General features: G+C 42.3%; 1 protein-coding gene across 1 annotated transcript in view; it reads left to right on the top strand.

The window, feature by feature from the left end:
- MEIOSIN (meiosis initiator) overlaps positions 1 to 17,180 on the top strand; it is a 2,478,810-nt gene that overhangs the window by 2,015,046 nt on the left and 446,584 nt on the right. Inside the window, exons 10-11 of the mRNA XM_085627965.1 lie at positions 4,311 to 4,484; positions 6,735 to 6,818. Of these exons, the coding sequence (XP_085484091.1) occupies positions 4,311 to 4,484; positions 6,735 to 6,818 (258 nt within the window). The remainder of the gene's footprint in view (positions 1 to 4,310; positions 4,485 to 6,734; positions 6,819 to 17,180) is intronic.

Raw genomic sequence — 17,180 nt, 5'->3', positions numbered from 1 at the left:
AACATATGGGCCAAAAATGGCCAACTGATCACTACGACCTATTACAAGCCTACCTCAAGGAACTCACTCCTTCATTACACAATTTTCCATCCCCGCCCTCTAAGGGAAAACCTACCATTTGGGCAATTCCTGCGTATACGCAGAAATTGCACTCAAGTAACTGACTACAAAAATCAGTCGGCAGACTTGTCTAAGAAACTGGAGGAAAGAGGCTACCCCCGTGCCATCATCAACAAAACCAAGAAAAGAGCCAGGAACCAAAATAGGGAGGCTCTCCTGGAAACGGTACCCAAGGACAAAAGTGACCAACCCATCACGTGTGTCACCACATTCAACACAGCTTCCAATGAGGTGGCAAAACTCATACGCAAAAACTGGAAAATTCTAAACTCTGGACAACGACAATGGGAAACCCCCAGGTTTGCCTACAAAAGGTGCAACAACCTGAAAGACCAACTTGTGAGCACCCACCCCAGACCCCTGGCCAACAGAGAACCCAATACTATCCTGAATGCGTGGGGCCTACCTAAGATCTCTGGACACTACCCATGCAATGATTGTAGCGTGTGCCATCTCACCAGCCATACGAAAACACTGATATTAGAACCAGACAAAGTGTGGACTCAACGCAGCCACACAAACTGTAATTCACGTAACGTGATCTACCTACTTACATGCAGCTGCGGCCTCCGATACATTGGGATGACCGCCCGAAAAATAAGAACTAGAATAACAGAACACAGGAGCACAATCAGGTGCAAGAAGAACATTAGCAAACTGACCAGTCATTTCATCACCCAGGGACACACTCCCAATGAGCTGACCTGGACCATCATTGAACAACTACCGGAACTGGCAGTGGATAATGAGAAGAAATTACTCAGCAAGGAACAACGTTGGATATATCGTCTTTCCACCCAAACCAATGGCCTCAACGATGCCATACCGTGGAACTCAGTCACACCCTAGACCCACACATCACCTGGCCTGTGCGCAGTTGCCCCCCGTGCCATAGTCCCCCTGGACACAATTATTGATCATGCTCCCTCTTGTGTGTACCACCAAACTGCCAACATCTTGGGCACATGCTTCAACCCCACCCATTCTGCCATGTCAACCTTAGCGCGCTGCGCGCACTTAACAGTAATTCATGGGCCGAACCACTCTGGGAGGCGGCGCGTCCCGCAGGCATGTTTTCCCAGCATTAACGCACACATAACCTACACTGAACCCTTAGCGCCTGCGCATATAAGACCACGCCACACCTAACACTGGTGTTGCCCCCTACCCCGTATCATTGGCGGCATATTGTAGTTTTTTCATAATCTAGTTTTTACATATACCTTCACGCAATCGCGCTATCAAACTGAGCGTATGCCAAAGGCAGGAGTACAAATCTCCTACATTGTAAATCATGCACTCACACTGAGCATGTGCGAGAAACTAGTGTGCAATTCATGAGCATGAGCAACAACCCGCTGATACACTGAGCATGCATGAGAGACTAGTGTGCAAATCTCCTACATTGTAAATCAAGCACTCACACTGAGCATGTGCGAGGAACTAGTGTGCAATTCATGAGCATGAGCAATAACCCGCTGATACACTGAGCATGCACGAGAGACTAGTGTGCAAACTACGAGCATGAGCAGCAACTACATCTAGGGGCGGTGCTACCTCGTTAACCTCAGTATAAAAAGCCCACACGCCGAGAGGCTCTTTCTACCGGAGGACGACGGCGGGACAACAGGTACAAGGCAGGCACTGACCAGAAAGACTGTGAGTATGACAATCCTGACAAGCCTCCAAACAACAAACTGGGTAAGCGCTTTTTTCCTCACAGGTCCCTAACTCCCACAGCCTATCTCTTTTTCTCTCATAGGGTCATCCCCTTACCGCTTCCCTCCAGGAAGCCTTGGCTAATAACCCAAAGCGTAAGAACATTTTCCTTGCACCCTGCTACACTAAGTCACCTGCCTTCAGTGTGATTTCCGTGTTTTAGCCACACCACGCTCTTAATTAGTTGCGTACTTTCACTCTGATGGCACCACCAGTACCATCACACCTAGCAGACTATAGTCCTCTCACCATGCACTATAGTGCCGGCCACCTAAGCATTGTTGACCGGATGTCTAAATTGACTACTGACTCTCTCTACAAATGTTTTGTCCTTGTTTTTAATGTTTGTTTGTACAGGTATGCATGAGAAGGGAATCCCCCTCTCACACATAGAAAAACGCCTTAGTGAGTGTATCACATAGTCTGTACCACAACACTAAGTCTGTTTATTTTCACCACACCCTTTTAAAAACGGTCCTGAGGAAAGCCAGAATACTCTAAGGCACTGGCTGAAACATGTCGACCATCTGAAGGACGCAGGGGCAGTAACTCTCCACCCTTACACGTCCTGTAGCCTTACTTTTAACCGCTGGTGTCGGCCCAGTTATTAAAATTTAATTTACCCTTGGGTACTGGGACCACCACCAAGCCGTTTTAAATCACAATTCACCCAACCTCACTGCACTCTCAGCAATATACCAGCTCTGCTGTAATCAGGCGTCGTAGCACACCCGGGACATACTAGGTGTCACTGGGTGGGCCCGATGATGAAGCATGCCACCAACTAGGTTGGTGGGTGAGGGCTTCATGAATACACCTACTAGGTGTCTGTGACAGAACTACTTTGAGTACTGCATCACTTTGGTCAACTTAAGCTAGTCTTCTTTGTTTAATCACATATAAATCCCTCGGGGACATGGACTAGCTTTCTAGTCCTCTCTCTCCCTCTTGTTACACGCATAAATTGTGCCTGCCATTCACACAGCCCAATCTCTTTTTCCTCCATCCTACTTCACTCCTCCTCACCCCAATATGGAGGAGAGGATGAATATATGTGTCCCCTGGCAAGAGTTGTTTATTATACGGATCACACACAGTGGATGATTGGGTCTTTGAGTGCTTTGGTGTGGCAAATCGATAACCAAGCACGGAATCTCTGGTTGGGTTACTGTTAACATACAGATCTGTTACGCCTTCTATAAGACCCTTTGACTGGCTTTTGTGCCCACTCCACGATGTCCATGGCATCTTACTCTGCACTCACCAGTGATTCCTTGACCAAGCAGCCACCTGGTCTTCCTTTCGTACTTTTGCAAAGCATGCAGTGACATATACTTTGTCAAAGTTGTGTAGCATGATTCCCTTGGTTAATCAGCAGTACTCATTGTCACCTCCCGCAGGATATTGTTTTGGGACTCCTTCAGAAGTTGCGGAAAAAGTGTTCTTCAGAAGAAAACTGTGGATACAAGGCTTATTCCTTGACGTCCTTCCTTCTCTGGGGAATTTGGGCTCAGATTATCAAGATCCCACAGTATGCAAACGTTTGATTTGCTTTGGTGTAGCTGTTCATGATGCTCTCTTGTTTCCTCTCTACACACCTCATTGAGGTGTGGAGCAGTTCTAGGAACTGACCCTGGGCGCCAGTCGATGCATTACATCTGGGTGAATGAAACCATGTCGTCTCATTTGGTAATGGTAATGTAAGGGAAAAACTTGCCAGATCTATTCTGAAACCTTGGGGTGAAGCATCCCTGGGAAGGTATGTTATCCAGCAGAAATATTGCTTTCAATGGTAAGTAATTTGGGGTTTATAACTGATGCATTTGCTGATGGTAATATATGCATGCGTCCTAGCTGGTAAATAAAAGGCAGACTGATTTTTTTTCCTTTGTAGTTAAAATGTTGCTTGTGTGTGAGAAAGTTATAATATTGTGACATCTTTTCTGGGTGCTTATAACTTGTTCTTGGAATCCTGAAGTTCTGATGATATAAACTAAATATCCAAAGTCTGCTAGCCTTCAAGTTCTATGCTGTTGTACTTTGGTTGGTTTGTCCCACACACACTTCTCTCCCAAGAATCTTTCTTCTTAATAAACCATCTTTGTTCTCAGCATTGTGATATCCATATGCAGGTTACACTTTAACTGAATAAAAAATAAATGTGTCTCCATAGCTTACCCCCTCTCTCATCCTTACCTATTGTGCGCCTTGTCTACATGCCATGGCTAAGACACCAGGCATTGCTATTTGGATAGTTTTGAGCCACTGCTGGAAATGGTATTGCAACAAGTTGTTCTGATTCTCTACAGAACAAGGTATTATGTAAGACTCATGTCACAATTAGAAAATACTTCTGTGAATTGTATTTCAAATTATTGAAACTAGTTGCTAGAGGTTAAAGAGCCAAGCTACCATAGAAAATGGTAGTACAGAATAGGGATTGCCCCTTCTGATGTTTGCTCCCCCTACAGGTCTCTGGTCACATGGTCCCAGGCACCCCTCGTCGTTCCCTCGATCTCTTCCAGTCTTCATTCTCCCTGGATCACTGTTACCTATCTGTCAGTGAAACCAGCAGAACTGACTCCAGTCCAAGCTCCAGTGTGACAGGACTCGTATCCGCATGGAACAGACAACTTTTACAGCAGGTAAGTGTGTATGATGCACAGAGTGATATAACGTGATAAAGGAGAGCCTCCATGAAATATCAGTTGTAGTATCAGATATCCCTGCCTGAGACTACTTATGTTCATAAGGTGTTTTAAAAAAAAGTATAATGTTTGTTGCCATGCACTATACAGCCCCAGTCATCAAATCCAAGTACAACAACTGTGCACAGGTTTAAGATTGGAGTTTTTAAAATAAAAGTTGCCCAGTGTTCTGAAAGACTCATTAAATAACTGTTATGGGGAACTATTATGGCCAAGAGATTAAGAAATATCCTGTATTACTGGTTTGCGTTTGTAGATTGACATCTCAGACCACTTGTTTATTTAACCTTGTGTGTCAACTACATACAAAACGTCTTTGTGGCTTCATCTTTGGTGGGCTGTATACACTTGCAGTGTATGGCATTAATTTCCCTTTTGTAAGCCCACTCTGTAACTAAACACTGTCAGACATTTGAAGAAGACAATTAAGATGCTTTTGCTGTTCTAGCTGACTTTCAGAGGATTTTAGTTGCAAAGACTTACAATTCAGGCATAAAACTGAATAGATAAACACACATTTATAAAAGCCATTCTAAGCACACCTATACAATGCCACACATTAAATATTTAACAGTAAGTAAAGTTGCAATGTTGATTCAAGGTAGACAGGAATGAGCAACACATTACCTTAACAACACAGGTTGTAGGCACTCCTTTGCCAATTGTGAAGGGCCACTCTTGCTTAATGTAAGGAACACGGTAGTATGGCACACAGTCCTTTGCATTTACAGCGCCACTGAAAATGAACAAGGAAGAGAGATTGCAAAGACTTTGTATTGTTATACTCCTGGTAATACAAAGCAAGGTCTTCTTTCCAGCATGCCCGGACTCAACACCAAAATTAACCATTGCAAAAATATTTAAAGAAGCCTCTGTGGTGGACACAGCAAGTAGAATGGGATACAGCAAGTAGAATGGGGCCGGTGGAGCTTTCTTGGTTGGGTCAATGCAATCTAACCAGTTCTGGAAGAACCCTCATAGCCTTTGGCTCACCGGGAAATGCCAGAGTGGCAGAACGGCCAGTTCAGTCCTACTTTCCAATTAGTTATCGCTTTTGCTAAATAGAAACCCATCCCCTAGATGGCTGGTTTCTCCCCACGAACTTGAAAAAAAACTGGGGTAAGGAAGGAAGACGATTCTGGGGAAAAAGCCATTACCATGCAGTCTTTTCCCCAATGTCTCTTTACAACACCGTCTTTAACATGCATTGTCCTTTACCACACATGCCTTTAGTACGCTATTTGCTAAGCATTGGTAAGTATATTTTATTGTGTTTTTGAATTATGCTTTTGAGTGAGTTTTTAAACTTCTTTGGGTATTTTATGTTTCTAATTTAATTTTATTTATGCATATTTGTAAAAAAATATGCTAAATTTTTACGGAGTGGAAATGTATAGGATGTAGAGGTAATGAGTGGGGAAGTGTATTAATACATGGATGGTAATTAAAGTACCTGGGTATTAGTAATTTAAGTACGATAATAATTGTTAAAAGTAGTGAGTGGAAAAATGTATATTACTCTGGTATTATTAAAATACCTGGGTATCAACAATTTAAATAATGTTATGATTATAAAAATGCATACTTATTTAGAATATGGAAAACATTTATTTACGAGTGGGATGTAAGATATCTAGGGGTAACGACTTTAGAAATGTTTTAATACTAAGGTAGTAATAAAAATACCTGTGTATCGATCATTTAATTAACATTATAATTATTGAATTTCAAATGCGAATATTATATAAAATATGGAAAATAATTTTGTAGGGACGACATATAAGGGCTCTGTGTATTAATACCCAGGTATGAATTGCCCTACATGAGAATTTTTTTTTAATCATATTAAATAGCAAAATTAAGGTAAACGTTTTATGCAGAAATGGTTGAAAAACATAACTAAATGTAATATTGGTTTAATTACTAAATGTAATTTATAAAAATATGTAACAAATATTTAAAATAATACAAGTAATCAAATACGTTACAAACGCATATAATATGTTTATAAAAATAATATTAAATAAAATCTAGTGTTCTAATATATTGAAAAACTTTATTTTTTAAATATAACTTATTTGTAAAAAAAAATGTAAACAGATTTGTGAAAACATTCAAGTAGTTAAACAATATTTTTTTAAAAATCCCCCATTGTTTTCTACTTTTTTTTTTTTTTTTACTTTTCAGGATTATGTTCATGGTTGTTCATCTGTTTCTACACTTGGTGGACTGTCAAAGGCAAGATCAGAAACACGAAGGAACTGCAGTCAGGTAAGAACAAACACATTATTGAAAACAAAACACAGGGTAGATCATTAATTTTAATAAGGAGTTAAAAAAAAAAGTATTGTATTAATTGGTAGTTTTAACCAGTTTTTCATCCTGTACGGGTTATGTTCATAGGCGTACATCGGACCAGTTTTTTCCAGGTTTTAAAAAAATATGGAAAAATATATTTTCTAAAACCGTAAACTAACAAAAGACACCTTCATTTTTTTCAGTCAAGTTTTTTATCAGGATTTAATTTTCAAGAAAAAAAACACTGATTAAGAAGTAAGAAGACAATGAGTGGATTGCATTATTCCAATTTTAAAACGAATACCTTTTTTTGAAAAAAAAACCTCAGAAACGTAGTACACTGGTATTATCTCAAAAGAGTGATGTCATGGAGCAAAGAAGATTGCATTGTGGATTTTGGGTTGTGTGTGTTTTTTTCTACGTTTTTTAAAGAATTGTATTGACGTAAGAATGGAAGAAAGACTTGTTGAAGAGACAATTGTTTTGGGTTGCGGATTGTCAAACACTCTTATGGATTTCTTGGTTAACAGAGACTCTTAGTGAGTGAAAATAGAAAATATTATCAGGTGGGAAAAAATATTTGATTTGAAAAATTTGTAGAATAAATGGCAATTAAAATTTGGATAGGTTTCAACACAGGAGAGTAATTCTGTAAATAAATTAATGTTGTTAGTAAGGTAATATGTAAACACTGCTGTCCAGTTTGTCTGAAGCTCCCAACATTGACATTTGTTGGATTTTTGGCCAATTGTTTTTGAGACATTTCTGTGCTTTTCTTTGGAAACCCAAGTATTCAGACTAACTGTCAATGTTGCTCTTGTCTAATTTCCCGAAAACTTTGTTCCTTTTAGAAAATTTCCAGGACATGATACAAGGTAGCTTGGCTTTATCCTATAGATTATGTCCAACATGCTTTGCTGAATGTATTTAAAAAAAAAAAAATTCTCTTAATCTCCTAATAAAAGTAAACCTGTTACTGATCTAGCTTGTGAAAGAAAAAACAGTAGTTATTTCTCTTACTGGACTTGGAAAACAGATTATATTTTGTTCTAGAGGAATTGTGAAGTTGCTTATCTGTTGCTCTTGAGTATTTTATTCTGAATTTATTTTTGAATCGTGGTTTGGAGTATCTGTTGGTTAATATAGAGGGTAACCTTTTTACTTAGATGACGATTCGATTTTTCTGTTTTTTAAATACATTTTTATTACAGCATTTTAAATATACAACAAAAGGACCCCCACCCCCTAATACAGAGGATATCATAAATATATAAATCTCATATCACTACAGTAACATAATGCTCCTCCATGTGTGAATTGATCATATGAGTGAAAATAATTGACAAAACTAGGAGATAGAATGCTCAGTTAAAACATTATCCAGAGTCCCTCCCTGCTCCTTCTATTGCTCTTTTATCCATGTTGTTAATGCGGCCAATATACTCAAGCCTCTTTTCTTTGCTTTTTAACCATTCCAATGGTATAAAGCCTTTTCAAGATTGATTATGGGCCTCATTACGATGTCGGGTGGAGTTTCTCGGTCAAGGGCCAACCGACCAATTATGATGTGATCAAACACTGTTTGGTCGCATTCCTATACGTTACAATGGGAGCATGTATTCCGGCAGGAATGCATGCTCCCATTGTAAAATAGAAGGTGCAGGTCATCCCTGCACCCTGTGGCAGGCACCTCAAGGTGCCTGCCATAGGTTGCTGGGATCAATAGGGGGGCAGCGGCCTCCAACCAGAGGCCGTGCACACAAGGGGGCCATGTTGGGGGGGCCCCCAAAGTCGATGTCCAACAGTCTTTCTGATCGTATGTTCAAAATTCTGTTTAGAATGATGTAGGAGTTTTGACAGAGCCTGTGGTGATCCCTGAGAAATCAAGTCTTAAAGGTGTAACTGCTCAGGTTCAACGTCAGGCTCATACTCAGGCTCAGCTATTACAATCTAGTCGAGGAAACCCTGGAACCCCAGACGGTGAATGCTTCTTTTCTTTAAATGACGATTCAGACTCTTCTATGTCTAGCGAAGGAAGCTTGAACAGTAGCTCTGATCTAGACTCCGCAGTGAGTTCCTCGGTTCAGAAGGCACCTGTTACTCATAGGGCTTTATATAAGAAAAAGTCAAAATCTAAACTAAAACACTCACCTAGTCCGCCTGAAGTAGGGGAGAGCAGGAAGCTCTGTTGGGACTATTCAGCAACGTCTCATCTATATCAGGAGGGTGCGCCGCCTAAACCCCAGACAGATCAGGATGAGATTGGTAATCAGCCACAGGCCATGTCATTGGTTCTTCTTTATACCACTCTGAAGCAGATGCAGGGCGAGGCTTGAGAGTCGGAGAGCAAAGCAGTCGGCAAAAAAAATCCAGAGCTCTATGCGAAAAATGAATAAATTATACGAGGAGATGGCGACAGGGTTGCTCATGTGGAGGAGAGAACGAGTCAGCTGGAAGACGACGTGAGCAGATGGCATTCATTTAAGGAGGCACAGGAGAAACTGACTGAGGATTTCCAATGGAAACTCGAGGACTTCGAGAATCGCCAGAGGCGCAACAACATAAGACTTTTGGGTGTGGCTGAAGGGGTCGAAGGGCAGGATACAAGAGCGTTTGTAATTAAATTGTTTAAGGGCGCGTTCCCTGAGATGGAGACTTGGGACTGGGAGGTTGAGGTTCAAAGAGCGCATCGCTTCCCGTTTAATAAAAAAAAATCCCTTAGTTCATCACAGGCAGCAAGACCCCGGGCAATTTTGGTTTATGTTGGTAATTTTCTCCTTAGGCAAGAGGTTATGGAGAAGGCTAAACCAGAGGCTAGACGCACGTTTGATAGAGTTACTTTTTTTGCCCGTCCTGATTTCTGCCATGCCACGGTGGAAAGAAGATGGAGGCTGAGGCAGCTGATTGGGCCTCTCCAGAGCCTTGGGCATGAGGCCTACCTGATGTATCCTGCGAGGCTTAAGGTTATCTTCAAGGGGCAGGTTAAGTTTTTTATCTCAGAGATTAAGGCCCAGCAATATTTGGCAGAAATGAAAGAGCAGAAGGGGGGGTAAGGGTTTACTCCTTTCCTTGGTTCTTAGGAGGTATAAAATATTCCTAGGCCATATGGCTAAGATGTATGGAATACAGGGGGTCTACGAGTGAGGGGGGGTGCGGCTGCTGCATTCTTAGCTGCCACACATGGGTCAGGATTGACCCATTTGCCTGTAAGTGGGGAGGGTACTGGGGGGGGAATTTCAGGGTGGGGGAGGGGTTTGGGAGGGGTCGGGCACGGGAATGGGGATTTGTATCGTGTTGCACAGCACTAGGTTTGAGAAGTCTTATTCGAAAACGGGAGGTAAAGCCACAATCTGGGCAGGTAATGAGGAACGCAAATGGATTATGCAATTATGGTTTGTTTTCGTGGAAGGGTCACACATATGATGTATTTTAATGAGTATAAGGATTGCCTCAATTAACGTTTGTGGGCTGAATGACTAGCTGAAAAGACAACGTGTTGCAGCTGCCCTCAGATTAATGCGGCTGGATTTTGTATGTCTCCAGGAGACGCATGTAGAAGCCGCAAGGGGTTACTTAATTGAACAGCTTGGGTTTTTCCTGTTGGCTTTCTCGAGACAGGGGGTTAGAACTAGAGGGGTGGCTATTTTGTCCAAAAGAAGGGATGTTAAGGTCATCAGGAAGAAGGAGGACCAATGGGGGAGATGGGTCTTGATAGAATGTTTAATTAATAACCAAATAGTTACCATTGGATCAGTGTATGGTTCTACCGAAGAAGACTCGGGTGTTGTTCAATATTTATGTTCAGAATTGGCTTTATGGCCAGAACCAGTTATTTTGGCGGGGGTTTTTAACATAAATGGGATTGGCTGGTTGGGTATTGAGGAGGGACAGCAATACCGTGGGCGGAAGAAAAAGGTATCTAGAGCAACCATCAATATGGCGCGTCATAATTCCTTAACTGATGCATGGGGGCGTTTGAACCCACTGGATGATGGTATAACCTATTATTCCGCTCCTCATATGGTTTGTGTTAGGTTGGATTATTTTTTTATATCAAATTCCTTCATTTTTGACAGTAAGATAGAAAAGTTCCCTCGACTGGTTCCGGATCATAACCCATTGGTTTTAACAGTAAAATTGCTAGGAAGTGAAAGGCGCACGCGGACTTGGACATTTGAGAGGAGGTTACTTAAAGATGAGGATTATGTTAAACATATGAATAATTGGATAAAAACCTTTTGGGAAATAAACCGTGGTAGTACCTCCTCAGGGATGATCTTGGATGCTTTTAAGGCCGGGGTTCGTGGAGAGACGTTAAGTTATAGTCTACATAAGCAAAAACTTGAACAGGCCAGAGTTAATAATTTTTTGAAAGCACTTGCAGAGGCGGAACAGGAGCTGGCCCTTCTAGTTCAGGCTGGTGTTTCTCCGGCCTCGGTACTCCTTAATATAGCATGTATTAAAGCAGATCTTAATGAGGGGCTTGCTATAAAGGTAGCCGCGACTTTTTTGACCAAAAGAGAACAATGTTATGAGTTGAGTGAGCGGGTGGGACATGCACTTGCAATTCGTACTAGGCAGAGAACCGCGGCAGGATAGATCAACGAGATTTTTGACGGTAAAGGAGGAAAGACCGGCACGGAAAGCCTGCCGAAACCCGAAATCGGAATTACAGGGGTGGAAAGAGCTGTCCTTGGGATTACTGGCTGCATTCCAACTGGCGGGCAGGTTTGGAAGCCAGTCTTTCCGACCACCTCCATCGAAATGAGGTGGTCGTAAAGGAATCTGACCAACATATTACGATGCGGTTGGAAAGGCTTTGAGCCATTTCTGACCGCATCGTAATCAGGCCCTTAGTATGGCCAAGAGCCGAGCCAGACATTGCCCAAAAGCAGGAGGCTTGGGGTCATGCCAAGCCAAGGCAATACATAAATGGAATACAGCTGAAGTTATAAACAGAAATGGTCGCGCGTTTTTAGAAACCCTTTCTTCCTGCATACCTAATAGTGTCAGCTGAGGTGATACAACAATTTCCTACTCAAGTTTTCTATTAAAATATCTGAAATCTCATCAATAATTGCAGCAAGAACAAGTCACCAAGCAAACGTGAATTGTATCCACCCCATAAAGTTGCCATATTGGGCAGCGAGACCCTTTAGTCCCTCCCCAGCGTGCAATCTTCCCTAGCATGTAATACAAATCAAAGTAGGTTTTATAATGCTGATCTCGCAGATTTGTGGTCAAGGGTACAGAATGAGCAAGACGGAGAGACTCTGGGAGGGTAGGGCTTAAGGTACAGAGTTTTTCCTGCCATCTGTGAGTGCTTATCAAGATCGTCCTTCAAACATGTATTCAAAAAGAAATATAGTTTTCCATTTGGGCAGGGCTTTCCCTTTAATAACCAATTCACCAAACTCCCTTTAGAAAACCCAGTAGGCCGCTCTTCCTTCCGGCTGAGGAAATATCAGATTTAAAGACATTTGAAAAAAATACTGTGACCAACAATATATTCCCGTCTAAATTAATCGAAAGAGACAATACAGTATAATTCCCCCAACCAAATAAGGTGGAGCACTTTCCAATGGAAAATACATGGATCTTTAACTATCTCTGGTAGTAAAGATTTATTATACATGGATGTATAAAAATTCAGTCGCCTAATGCCCAAGTTCTTACTTACCGCTGATCAGACCTTAAGCACAGATTACAGTGGTTTGAATCGGACTTTCTTGAACTTCCTAAATTTGACCTCTCTCCACAGACAGCCCCAGGTCTCTTTTCCCAATAATATTTCAAAGCGGGAATGAACATTTATTTCTGCCTCAGGAGAACTGTTTTTATCTTGAAACAGAATTAGACTTTGTTGCAGTATAGTGGCCCAGTAATACAACTTGACATTTGGTACGGCCCATCCACCCCTCTCCCACGTGAGTGTTAGATACTTCAAAGCCCTTCTAGTCTTCGCATATGCCCATAGAAATGTTATCATGCCTTATTAAGGTTTCTTAAACCATAGATTCTCCACCTCTATAGGGTTGGTCTGAAAAAAGTATGCAATTTTTGGAAGAAATAACATTCTCAAAATGTTACCCCTACCCATCAAGGAGAAATGTAAATTGTTCCACCTACAAAAGTCCTTTCTAGCTTTCCCGATTAAAGGGTTGTGATTACTCCCAACAATCTTATCAACCTCGGCGGAAATATGAACTCCTAAATAATTGCACTAGCCTCAACCCGAGCATCAGTCAACAAGATATCACTATTGATTACAACTTGTGTCTTGTCATCGTTCAACCGATATCCAGGGAATCTCCCGAACTTATAAGCTTCCTTTTCAACCTCTTTTAATGTAAACCCAGGATCTGTTGTGACCAATGTCACGTCATCCGCATATGCCAAGATCTTTGTATCCCACCTATTTATGTGAATTGGCGGTATTACAGGATTGGCGTCTATTATCCTTATATATGGATTAATATAAATGGCAAAGAGTAAAGGAGAGCAAGGACATCCTTGCCTTGTTCCCCTTTGAAATGGTACTGGGCCAGAGTGGCTACCCATTATGATGACCCTAGCCACTGGGTCTTTATATAATGCGCTGATTGCCTTGATAAATCTGGGCCCAGTACCTACTCTGCACATCGCCTCCCTTTAATACTTCCAGGAGACCCTATTGAATGCTTTTTCAGCATCCAATAAAATTAATGTCATATGGTCTCCGGCTATGGCAGAAGCATCAAAGAGGGAGATCACCCGACCGGTATGGCCTTTTGTGCCTCTCCCAGGAATAAACCCATGCTGTCTAGGGGGCACAATTTTACCTATCCCCCTCGAGAGGCGTGAAGCCAATATTTTAGAGTACATTTTAGTGTCCCCATTAATCGGAGTGATCGGACACTATGAGCCAAGTTCTTGTACAGGTTTGTTCTTTTTAGGAAAGACACTATTGGCCATAGAGCATGACTTTCGGGGAACATCTCCAAGATAAATTCCATTAAATAGGTTCATCATATAGATCTTTCATGTGGTGTAGAAAATCCAATAAAATATAGAATGGATATTATCCATCCACACCGCTTTGCCCAATGGTATGCTAGATATAGCAAAAAGGATTTCTTCCCAGGAACAGGGACCTTCTAGTGATTCACAATCCTCACTGTTAAGAATGTCAAGTGAAATCTCTCCCCAATACTGTTGTACTTCCTTGTCTTCCCAAACCGCAGTTTCAGTATACAGATTCAAATAGAACCTCTAAATAGCACCACTGATATCCTTGGGATCTGAAACTGGCCCCAGTAAGGGATCACTCACTACTCCTATTTTCCATTGTGTCTGTTTTTGCCGGGTGCGAATAGCAAGTTGATGACCGACCAGCTCACTAAACTCATAAGATTTTTCTTTCCATGCTAAATATTTATTGGCTGCTTTTTTAACACGGATTTCAGAAATCGCAGCCCTAGCAATAGCCACCCCTTCATCTGCCTCTTGAGAGTTATAACCCTTCAAGACTGTTGTAACTAATTTTGTTTCAGCCAGTCACCAGAGTCTCATAAAGCTTTAACAATCTAAGCTTCTCTTTCTTTTGTCAAATCACACTATGGACATAATTACGATGTCGGGCCGACTTGTCGGCGATCCCAACCGACCAATTAGGATGCGACCAAACAGAGTTCGGTCTCACTCCTATTCTTTACAATGGGAGCATGTATTCCGACCAGAATGCAAGCTCTCATTGTATAACGAAGAGGTGCAGTTCATCCCTGCACCCTGCCACAGGGCGCAGGGATCAATAGGGTGGCACCATAGGTGCTCACTCGGCCTCCAATCGGAGGCCGCGCACCCATGGAGGCCTGCTGGGGCCCCCAAAGTCTACTTCCGACAGCCTTTCTATGTCTGAAAGGCTGGCACAGAAAGGCTGTTGGAATCCAGCATTGTAATCCCTCGGGCGGAAAGAGCCGCCGTTGGGATTACTAAAGTCATTCTGACTTGCAGACGGGCTCTCCGAGCTTGTTAAAAGCCAGTTGGAATGACTAGTCAGATTCCTTTCCGACAGGCACCATCAAAATGGGTTAATTGGTAAGGAATCCGATTGACTGATAACGATGTGTTAGAAACAGCTCCAACTGACAGTCAAAGCTGTATCCTAATGCATCGTAATCATCCCCTAGATCGTGAGGTCTCCCCATGGATACAGGCCTTTAATGCTTTGCAAGCAATCCCTGCCTGGGGGGGCCAAATATTTTCTTTCATAAAAGTCGGTATCCATTTATTAATAACCTTTATGCAATCCTCATCCAATAAAAGAGCACACTCGAAGCTGCAATTCGGGACCTGCCTCACCGCCCTTTAGCTAATAATTCTAATACCAGTGGACTATGATCTGACATTATAGGGCGACATTTCTCGATTTTACACTCTTAAACGAGAGTGAGAGACAAAAAAATAATCAAGATGTGCATGTGTCTGGGGTGGGGCCAGAAAATATGTATACCCATAATCCCCAGACCTTTTATCCCGCCAGACAATGCATGATCTCGGATCAGGTTGCATAGTGACTGATACACCCTAGGTTTAGGACCCAAGTACCTTTTACTGCCATCCGACGACCAGTCCCCTGTGGCATTTATATTCAAGTCACCACACATAATGATAGGTGCCAGCCACAAGGCCATCTCATTAGTTAACTACTCAAAAAACACAGGGTCATCTGAGCCTGTCCCATACACAGAGGAAATCGTAAAGAAGCCATTCAGGAAGTGACATTCTTTTATAGCCTACCACCCCTGGTAATCCACCGGTGTTCGTTTAAAATTAAAAACTGACTTTGGCAATAATTGCAACTCCACAAGTCCTTGCCCCTTGTAAAGTACCCCGAGTAAAATTCAATTCAAGTGATTCAGGGATTTTATACCTGTGACCTTCAATGTGTTTCTCCTGGAGACACCGTTTATCAGCTTTTAATATCTGTAGTTCAATAGCAATCCTCTGTCTTTTCTTCGCATCGTTGAACCCCCAAATGTTAACCGTAGCTACCCTAATATTACTCATAGAAGGTTTCTGTGAACAGATGAAATACGATATGTTCCTTCCCCAGTAAACCAGCACTTAGACCACTGGATGGTGCGAGAACCAACCTATCAATAAAAAACATACCCATCCTCTTGTGTTGTTGCAAACCCCCCACCCAAACCCCCCCCCCTTCCCAACCCAACCCTCTCCAGTCCCCTCTTCACACCACAGCCCCTCAGCTCCCCTTCCACCTACATAGAGTAATCAGGTCTCATCTGAAGGATGTAACCCAATAGTTAGCCTACTCCTACTCCTCCCCCCCTCGATCTCTCGTGGATAGAGACAAATAAGAATGGGAAACATAAGAGAAAGTGAAAAGCATTGCTTGAGTGCTTAACTATTTCACATGCCCATTCTATACCGGTCTCTGTCAATAGAATTCAGTACATTCACCCAAAAAGAAAGAAAGGAAGGGAAGACTACTACACTAGAAAAATGTAGTTCCTTGGTACTGTTAGCAGATAGTTCCTTTAAGTACTCTTGTGCTATTATTTCTGACAGAAAAGTCAGAGACTTTTCCCTGATGGTGACTTTTAAGCGAGCCAGATTCCAACTTGTCCAACCTTGACTGACTTTGCGCCTGAATCCTCCAGAGGTGCCATTTCCCCAACTTGAATTACCGCAAGGTCAACAACACTCTCTACATTCCCTTTATGGGAGTGGTTTGTATATTGACTGTCACACGGGTGATGAGTTTGCTCTCCCCTTCAGCCAGCCACAGAGGAATCTGCTTCCTTGACCTCCCGTTCCCCACCTTGGAGGTTAAAGCCAGTGTCTTGACAGAAGTCATCCAACAGGGGCAAACATCTTCTGAGCCACTTCTTCTATTTAACGAGGTACTGATGGACACCTTGGCACCATCTCTCTCCTCCTGGAGACCCAGCTTTTCTTCTAGCAGCACCCCTTACCAGAAAGCCTTCTGGCGCATGCATCTACTAGCTGCTCTCATTTTAACACATTTCCCACCACTCCCCCAGTAGGCAATCTAAGAGAGTGGAAACATTCAGCAAATGTGTCTTTTTTTATCAGCTTGGTTCTCTGTTAACTCCTGCTGTTTGATGGGATTCTACTCACAAAGACTTTCGGTTTCAGTGGCACAAGTCCTCCCTGGTGTGCCTGAAGACCTTCGCCCTGTGCTATCTCAGACAATTCCAGTTCATTGTGATGTAGCCAAGTTTATGATTAGTTGTGGTTTGGGCACCTCCAATTCTGTTGTGTGGGCCTTTGGCTCCAGTGTTGCCATTCGCTGTCATGCATGGCAGTGAA

Source organism: Triturus cristatus, chromosome 9 (assembly GCF_964204655.1).
Source record: "Triturus cristatus chromosome 9, aTriCri1.1, whole genome shotgun sequence".
Taxonomy (NCBI): Eukaryota; Metazoa; Chordata; class Amphibia; order Caudata; family Salamandridae; genus Triturus; species Triturus cristatus.
Note: the sequence above shows the minus strand (reverse complement) of the source record. Positions and strands in the feature narration are given on the sequence as shown.